Source organism: Lytechinus variegatus, chromosome 4 (genome assembly GCF_018143015.1).
Source record: "Lytechinus variegatus isolate NC3 chromosome 4, Lvar_3.0, whole genome shotgun sequence".
Taxonomy (NCBI): Eukaryota; Metazoa; Echinodermata; class Echinoidea; order Temnopleuroida; family Toxopneustidae; genus Lytechinus; species Lytechinus variegatus.
Window position 1 is genome coordinate 7,409,202 of NC_054743.1, and position 10,015 is coordinate 7,419,216.

General features: G+C 33.8%; 1 protein-coding gene across 1 annotated transcript; it reads left to right on the forward strand.

Moving 5' to 3' along the window:
- LOC121413286 (protein FAM228B-like) lies at nt 1–8,076 on the forward strand. The gene is made up of 7 exons (XM_041606055.1): nt 1–293; nt 873–1,076; nt 3,689–3,766; nt 4,120–4,311; nt 5,396–5,564; nt 6,006–6,150; nt 7,062–8,076. The coding sequence occupies exons 1-7, from the start codon at nt 186–188 to the stop codon at nt 7,192–7,194; spliced, it is 1,029 nt and encodes a 342-aa protein (XP_041461989.1). The 5' UTR covers nt 1–185; the 3' UTR covers nt 7,195–8,076.
- The last annotated feature ends 1,939 nt before the right edge of the window (nt 8,077–10,015 follow it).

The window sequence follows — 10,015 nt, forward strand, 5'->3', positions numbered from 1 at the left end:
TTGTGAGGGAACAGGAATCAACAATACGATCGGTGCGGTTGACTGAGTGAAAGACACACATCACCGCAAACATATATATTCGCTATTCGATCATATCTGGAATTATACTATTTATTGGATCAAAATGGAGGAATAAGAACGTTGTTAATTTTAGAGATTAAGAAGCACAACATCAAGAAAGTGCGATGCAGAGTCTGCGACCTAGAGATAGATTGGAAAATGTTAGAATTCATTCTCCAGAAGTGAGGGAGATATTACTTGACGATGCACGCGAAAATGATACCCAGAAATTGGTATGTATAACAATGTGGGCGTGGAATGGACTGGCTGTACAAAATACTCGTAGGCCTCGCTCTATTTATTGATTAATCAGTGACATTGACTATATGGAAATATATAAGTTCTAGTTGTGACTATATGTTTTGCCTAAGTTCTAGGCCTATAGGTCATGTAGGTAGAATTTGCTGTTGTTATATTATTATTATTGTTGTTATTATCATTATTCTGTATAAATATTATCATAAAATTGCTTGATTATATATTATAATCATTTATATCAACATATATTTTATCACCACCAGTGCGGTGTATATCCTTCATTTTAATTCTAAATTCATGATGTCGTTGATGATAATGGTGATGCTAGTGCATACTGGTGATATTGGCGATGATGGTGATGTTTGTGATGATATAATGATGATAATGATGAAACTTATGAAAGCTCTTGTTATATTTTTCATCATAATCACTATTTGTTCATTTTTACTGTCATGATTTTTTTTTCATCATCATGATTCACCAGCATTGAAATATGCTCTATATTAATTGAATGATATCCTTTATTTATATCCTATATTTTGTTTACTATGCAGTTCACTAAAAGACACACATGGAGGAGGAAACTAGAAGAATTACCAGAGCAAACCGAACCATCCTGTTCATCTCCTCAGCGTCCTTGGAGTACACCCATAGCTAGCAGGACCAGTATGATGTCAGCAGGAAGCGCTGGATCGGCTCTAGATCAAACGGCTAAGATACAGAACTGGTTATGTCAGAAAGCTGTCAGACATGTACAGGTTGGTTAAAAATTGGTGCTTTTTGGCAGAAGTAGATATAGGGATGGCCCCCTCCACCCCTCACAACTTCTCCAGAAAAAGAAAGAAGATATGACTATGAGAAATAATGCAATAGAAAAGTAGAAATGTTTTGTCCCCTTGTATCGGGGGGGGGGGGGGGTCATCTGGGAACCACAAAATTTTTTAGTATTGGATTTTTTTAACACTGGTAATACTGTTAAATTCATATCACTTTTTAGGGAAGGCTCCCTATAAGACTGGGATTTTATTTTGCTTACGAGATCTTGGGTATGAAATGACATTTAAAAGGGAATTCATCCATGTTTATCTGAATGTGTATATTTTCTCACTTCTTAACAAATAGAATCACACATTTTTACAGGGATATTCTAATGGTATTAAGTCAAGCTATCTGTTATCTCTTCAAGTCATTCAGGAGTAAGAGTATTTGCTCACTTGAAAAGAAGAGTACAATGCTATTTATTTGTTTAGAAGGGAAAAGGATACCAATGTGTACCTACATGTATTGTGTTTAGATGGAGAGGGATGTACATGAAGTGCCAACTGTGTCAGCTGAGATCACCATGGTTTCAAGAACACTTAAAAAACAATCCCCAACCCCTCCCCCCAAAAAAGGAAGAGCGTTCAATTTTCATTTCTCTGGAATCTAGTCCTATAGCTCTAGGTATTAAAAGAAAAGGAGATTCTATAAGGGTGACTAGGGAGGCAAATTCAATTTTGAGTATTTATTATTGTAATGCATAATCTATCTATCTATCTATGTCTTAACCCTAAAATGGCCAAGGGGGGGGGGGTTGATTCAACCCCCTTCAACACTTACTGCGATCATTCCGCCGCGCGAATTTTTTTGACTGCGCCACTCACTGAGTTTTTACTTTTAAGTCTCACGCATCTTTTTAGACCAAATTTACGACACCCGGGTATGCAGTTCCGAAATTACGCATCATTTTGTAAGTGCATGTCAGACCAAAAATTGTTTGAAAACGTGATTTTGTGTACAAAGTCAAAGCGAATTGAGTTTTCTCATCTTATTCATAAAGATATCATTACTTTTACTTTAAACAGCTGAAATCAATTGATTTTAGCATAATTATGCTTCAAGAAGGTTGTGCAATAAATCTGATGAAAAAACAAAGAAAAACAAAAGGTTGAAAAACAAAGAAATACTTTATAAGAAATTCATAAAACAATAAAATACATAAGAAATTGATTTCCAAAACAAAGTTTTTTCAATTTCGATTGTTAAGAATGCTACAAAGAATATTTTTACCAAATATTAGCATTCTAGGAGCTTTATTTAGTGAAGTAGAGCAAAAAGTATGATTTATGCATTAATTAGCTAATCAATTCATATGAAATAAAATCTAATTATTTTGGAAAACTTGTAAATTACATTGCACACTACCAGTGTGCAAATTTTTGCGGCGATCGCATGATCGGCGGCAGAGATCTCAGGGGGAATGAATCAACCCCCCCCCCCCCCCCCGGCCACAGAACAGCCAAAGATGCCTGGCCTATGTAGTTAGGGTTAACAAGTGAAAAACTTGAGTATTTAGGTTGATTACTTAACCTTTACATACTCAAAAATATTCATAGCACATGTGGTTTCTTTTGTTGCACCAACGTCAATACAATCTTATTGTTGTATTTCGCTGGTAAAAGAAATGAAATGTGGTATTTTAATCAATATTTCATTATCCCATTGACGTAAGATAATGAGCAGGAGGGATTGCTATTTGGAAAAACATGGACAGGAACCCTATATATCAAAGGAGAAAATTGATTTCTTACATTTTTAATGTTTGCAGAAGAAAGTGAGGGAGAGAAATAGAGAGGGGGAAAGGGTGATTTGATGAATAGACTTCCAGAAAATGGACAGAAATAACAATTATTTTTTGAAAATTATTGCTATTATAGTTTAAAATTTTAAAGAAACAGGAAAGAAGTAGAAGTAGAAAATGAAATAGAACTTAAAGTAAAATAATAAAAAGGAACTACATGTACTATATAGTTCAACTCAGAGAGGAGTTTGGCAGTAAAGCAAGAAACGTTCATATCTATGAAGGAAACAAAAAAATAAAGGGCAGTGAAATAGTGAATACTGTAGATCTACTGAGATCTGAGTAGAGAAGATAAAGCATAAAGTACAATTGTTGTACACACCTTATAATCTTGGTGTGTATCTCAAGATAACTAATTAGCCCTCATTCATCTTGTGGTATTTGCTTATAGATTCATGGTTATGTGGTAGATGTGATAAACTCATTGTGCTTTGAGCCCCAATTGAAAGATATAGAAGAAGCTCCATTGAGCAAATATTGTTTCCCACTATCACATCGAATTGTGGAAGAGGTTGCCATGGTGATAAATCAATAACGTCATATGCAAATTTTTCAGTTTTATATTTCTAATGTAGACATTAGACACTTTGCTTTTTGTTTCAAATTGTCAAGTGTTCATTATTTATTCTGCATGGGATATTGAATTCATTTAAGTGTGTTGTTGTTTCTGTTGCAAAAAGACCACATAATTGTCTTCGTTTTCTTGTTTATTATTTTAATTATTTTTGTTCTTTTTTTCTCCATCTACAGGAGAAAGCAGATCCAGAATCAAAAGAAACCAAGAAGATGTATATGGGAGTTTTGAATACAGAGAAAACATTTGTCAAAGTAAGTATGAGCGACTAAACATCTTTTGCTTTTTATGCAGACATTACTATAAAACTCTTATCCTGAAACTGATTATATACCCTCAAGTGATAAAATTATTTATTTTTGCAGATAAATATTAGTGAGACTGTTTTTATCATTCTTATTTTTTGAATTATTCTCATATTGTGCCATTATTTAGAATAACATATCATGGGTCGCATAATTTGCCTTTACCACTAACCAAAAACTGATTATGAAACTTTTTATATTGCTACTATTTTGGATATCTCATTGCCTCTTCTTCTAAACCAGAAATATTGATGTACTTGATTATTATTTCTCATTGGTTTGATGTATTTTTTTTTTGACAGGATGTAGACAACTACTTGATGAACAAAGATTTTCTTGATCTGCGTAAGAAGGAGATGCTTTACAAGAAATGGAGTGAGAAGATTTGGGAGCCAATAGATAGCAGTATATATAAAGAGATGAAGAACTACCCCAAGGTGGATAAGAGGAAAAGAAGTATATATAAGGAATACCTCAGGCATGGCAATAAAAAGGTAAGAAGAACAATGGAATCCATTGTTGCTCATGAAATATTATTAGGCTGATGATGCAGAAGTGAGAACCTGTGAGTCACAGTTCAACAGAAACTGCCATTTGTTACCTCATTATTGATTCCACACTAAGTATTTGTAATTAGTTAACAGAAAAATTAAGATATACTCTCCTTCATTTAGTTCTTCAGATTATTTCAAATGTATGGAGGTATAGGCCCAAATTCACAAAGGTGGGTTTTTAAAAAAATATCAGTTGAATCCATGGTTTATGCAAATTTCCTGTATAAATTATGCTTATTTACTGCATATATGTACAATGCTGATGCACGCTTTTTTTCACAGTGTGTCAAATTTACGCCTATTTCAATGGTTGAATACACTATTTTACTAATGAGTCTACAGTTTAAAGAGTACATTCGTTAATTCAAAAGAGTGGATTCATGATAAACAAAATAGCATGGACCATGGATAACCAAAGCAACAGGCATCAATTTGGCGCACTGTGGCAAAATTCTGCATCAGCATTGGACATTTTTTCAATATATGCTGTATAATTAGCGTATCTTTATAAGGAAATCTGCAAAAAAGTTGGGTTCAACTGATGGTTTAAAAAAATCCACCTTTGTGAAGTTGGGACGTTTTGTTTGATCCCATTTATTTTTTAGAATTATAATGCGAGTGAACAGTAAGCCAAACCAAAATTTATACAGTATGATGAAGTAGCATTAGGGGATCAATCTTACAAGTCAAATCTTTGTACGATATGCAAAAAAACTTAGCAAAAGAATATAGATGACATTTTTTGATATCATCTTCTCCCTACCTTCTGATTCTTCTTCATCACTCAAATAAAGATAGATATACTCATTTCTTGTCAGAAGGAAACTCAATAGAAATTTTGTATTCTCATAAATGAAAAGGTTGTTGTCATGGAAATGAATGCAATATATTAATTTGGACAATTTTTAATAGAAACTCTGTTAAACGACCTCTGAATGTCAATAAAATGTTTTTTAATGTTCCTTTTAATGGTATATTTCCATGATTTCTATGTAACAGTGGTATGTTTCTCTTCTGTTGACAGGGATTTGTATTTCTAGATACCTATGACACACAGGAGTATAATCCTATGAAGCTTGTAGTTCCTAGACCAGCCCCTCTTAAGATCCATAGGAACACCCAAGAGGACCCGACATTGCAACAGGAACGAGAGAGGAATAATGAAGACAGGACTACCCTAGCTTGCCAAACAGGTGAGTGTCAGGAGGACTATAATTCAATGAATAAATTTATTATGATGCACACAGTTATGGAAGCCTTGATGTCATTTGAAAAGTTGACTTTTCTTAGATTGAGAACCTTATGATGATGGCTTTTGTACTTATACAGGGGGGGGGGGTGTCATATTCAACAAATTTCTAAGATTTGTATGAAATCTTTTATAAATTTCGTCCCTATCTATTAGCATATATGTTTTTTCCAAGCATCGAACATTGTTATACTGCTAAATTAGAAACTGCAAAAATTGCCTTATATTGATGACCATGTCAAATAAATACAAAGTCTTAATATATAGAGAGTGATTTGGTATTGCTTCTAAGGTTGTTCAATGATATACTACCTCCTGCATAAATCACACTTTTCACTTCATTTAGAAGATTTCTAAGATCATTACCCTGTTTAACTCCATCTAGGTGAAGTTTTACCGGACAAAGCAGTAGAGCGCCACCGCTTGCCCCCGCTCCCGTTGGTACCGCTTGGTCGTCATGGTACCGAGTGTGCTACATGGTTGGCCATGCCTCTACATGATATAGAAAGCCCTGTCAGACTAGCTAGCAGGTAAGATATGCATTCAAATCATCTAACTTAGAAAGCAACAGGTGTAGAGGATGGTGATAACTCCCCTTAGGTTTTGGTCTCATTTTTCATTTATAATGATAATTATAATCCTAATTTTAGGTAATAAACATTACATCTAATGGAATTCATTATACAGCATGGCTGTGGAGGAATCCTACTCAAGGCATGCAATTTCACTAGATTTCAAGTTTGTTTCGGGTTATAAGAATGAAAAATAAAAGGGGAATCTCAATAATTATCTTCCTGTATGGTGACATATATCAATCACTACATACATCTCTGTTTGCAAAATACTGTCAGTGTTTTTGTCACTGGTCCGTATTCTGAAAACGGGTTTAACTTAAACTCCGGTTTAAAGTTGTGGTTTAAGTATGGGAAGCCATGCATAAGTATCAATACTTGTAATAAGTTGTATGTTTCTTATGTTTACTGTGCTCTTTCCTGATTTATCGATGGTGAAGACGATCTTCTATTTATACTTCGTACACGATTATGAATGATTTGAGAGCCGAATGAGCTGAAGTATGATACTAGTATCTCTACTGTTAGTGATTATGTAACAATTGGCTGTCCATACTTAGACTACAACTTTAAACCTGAGTTTAAGTTAAACCCGACTTCAGAATATGGGCCACTATGTTTTTTGTATATTGTATGCCTTGCTTATACAATCTATTCTTTATGATCCTAACCATTGTGCTGTATTGGGTATATATATCATTTGGTAAATTTTGTGATTCTAAAATTAATGTTTAAAGAATATGATGGTTTAATTTTGTAATTAGATTAAACTAATTTTTGAATCTCAAATCAATCAAGGTCTGATAAGATGAATGAAACCATGGAAACCATACTAAATCATCTCTTTTCTTTATTTTGTTTCCCGGCAGACGAAGAATGCATGGTGTTTTCAATGATACCCATTATGATTTCTCTCAGCCTTTTTATGATCCTGCGAACGTCAGACTACATCAACAATCTCTGCAATCATCGCCTCAATCACAAGCAGCTGTTGCATCTTAACGCTGGATAAGATGTATTTTATTTGTGTATTTTAAAAATGTTTTATAGATCTATGGCTTGCTTTACTCCACATCATTTATGCAAAGTTTGTGAAGCTGTGCTCTGCTTTTGTATTTGCAGATGTGAAATCTGTGTCTAGTTTGTGTTTTGTGAAAAAAGATTACAAGTGCTGTATTTGTGCTTCGCATTTGGTATACTTTTGATAAGTATTTTGAAGAATTATTTATGCAGTGTAAAGAAGTCAGCATTTTAAGACAAATTGACATGCTCATCAAAGTCTAGCATATGTTTTTATTTTTCTATGTGTAGATTTCATTAGATTCATTCACTTGATACTATCAAATTTCACCGTCCATGCATCCACTAAGCTTCAGAATATTTTGAACAACATGCTTTATACAAAATGCTGGTTGCAACTATGCAATTGAAACTAGTGTGCCATTGTGCCCAATGAAACTTAAATCATAGCATGTCATGAATTTTGATATATGACAGGTGTGTGGCCAGGCTGCATTGATTAAATACTTCCTATTTTTAAATTGTGATTATACATGTAAATGTAAAATTTGAATCAAAATTATGCATTTGGAGGGTGATTAACCTTGCAGAATGTCAGGTACTTTTTAAAGAAAATTTATTACCAACATTGGAAACATTTTTTTTTTATTCCAGTACTTTATTTGTATTTTTAATGCAGACCCTTTGAGTCAGACGAACAAATTGTGAAGTGTCTTGATTTGAGTGAAATGCCTTGCACTTTGTATTCAAATAATAATGCACAAGTGACCTTTATATCATGCAATTTCATCTGCCTTTATGTTTGAATTTTAATTGTGCTAGAGGAAGTAATAGACTAATATATTTGTTGTAAAGTTCTGGATTTTAAAGGAAAATTGTGCATACATGTAGAATGTAGAGAATGTGGGAAAAGCAAATTTGAAGGGATATATATGAGACAGGCAAAGAAAGTTAGAGAGAGAGAAGAGGGGGGAGGGGAGGGAGGGAGGAAGGTAAGAGAGTGTGAGATAGGGATTTAGAGAGAAAGAGAAATTTGGGGAGGGAAGCATTGTTGTTGATCTTTTCTTACATTGTTCATTTGATTACAATTAGCTGCATTAAAATGCTACATATTTATGTACTTCTGAATTTTCCCTGTGCTGATAATTCTGAAGATATTTTATCTTAGGACATTTTATTTGTACTTTCGACTGTGATCCGTTGACAGATGTCATTGCAGACCGTCTAAATAATAGGCCACATAACATACTTGTTAGGTCAATATTGATTTTGATATAGACACAATGCATGTTTGTATTGGTGAAATGGAAGTCAATTTCCCTTCATGGTCATATTAATTGCATTCACCTGCTTTCGGAAAGTCATCATCTCTTCTAATTGATCACAAGATATGACCTTCGGAAGTTTGGTACCAGTTGCTATGCACGACAAATGTAAACAATGAACAACACAATTTGCAATTAGCATCTATGCCATCAATTTGAGAAAGACGGTCACAAGTACAGTTAATGCAATTCTGTTTTTTTTTCCAATGATCTGAAGTTTATCTACTTTGTGGGTTTGAGTATATACAACTGTTGGTTGAGTTCGTTGGGCTTTTTGATTGATTTAAATAATCATTACCGGTAGTCAAATGAATGATTACAATTTACCGTATATTCACTGTTGTATGTAGAGTAATTGAATATGTTGCACATCAAGGAGTTTGATTTATATATTGATCATGAAAATACAAAATGACCATTTGAAATAAAAATTATTAAATAAAAATGAAAAACAAATCTTGTTCATCACTTTATTATTCGCTTTTTTGTATTATCCAACCTTTTCATCTCAATTGTGAGACAAAAATCCTCATTAGGGTGTGGTAACATAAAGCATAGCGATTGATTGTATGTTTAATGTTCATGACTGATAGTACATGGTGGGTAATGTGATCCATCATAACGATTTGTTCTACAACTAATTGCTAAGGTTTGAGTTACAGTCTCCTTAGACGGAAGGAAAAGAATGCATATCAGTGGGTGATTTTAAGTTCAATATTGGTGTTGAGGAGGAGGAAAACTACAATTATGATTAGGTACTGTACATGTACCATGTGGTGATAGAACTTGACAGTGATAGTGGACTTCAAATGAAGAAAAGTGGAGGATGAAAGATATGAGAGGGAGAATATTTTCATGAAACTGGGTCTTTGGTGAAGATAATGGTGATGATGATGATACTGATGATATTGATGATATTGATGATAGTTATGATGATGACAGACCTGCTTACCTTCTACAACAACAACACAAAGTATTCCTAGAAGGGAAAGTGTTATTTGACCCCAAAAAAGAGTATTTTTAAAAATTTGTGACAATGTAACAATCGCCAGCCCGTTGTAGTGAGATCGGTGAAAAAAAATGTGAAATGACTCTACTTGAAAACTTGATAATTCACCATTTCAGACATGTGCTCGTAGGCAAGAATTTTTTGTTAACAAGTTACTGGCCCGACAGTGATTTTTACCAGTCTGGCACCATCGGTCCGGTGCTAGTGTTGCGCGCTGTGTATAATACATACTCCATGATCGGAAAAAAAAGTAACACTCAAATCATACAAAAAGGTGTTGACATATTCATAGAGAAAAAGAGGAACAAATACTCTGAAAAGGGAACGGTTGGTATGTCTGTGATGATGATGATGGTTGTGGTGATGATAGTGGTGGTGGTAATGATGACAAAGATAATTATAATGAGCATGACGAGGGTAATGATAATGATGCGGAGGATAATGATAATGAAGATGGTGATTGTGATGA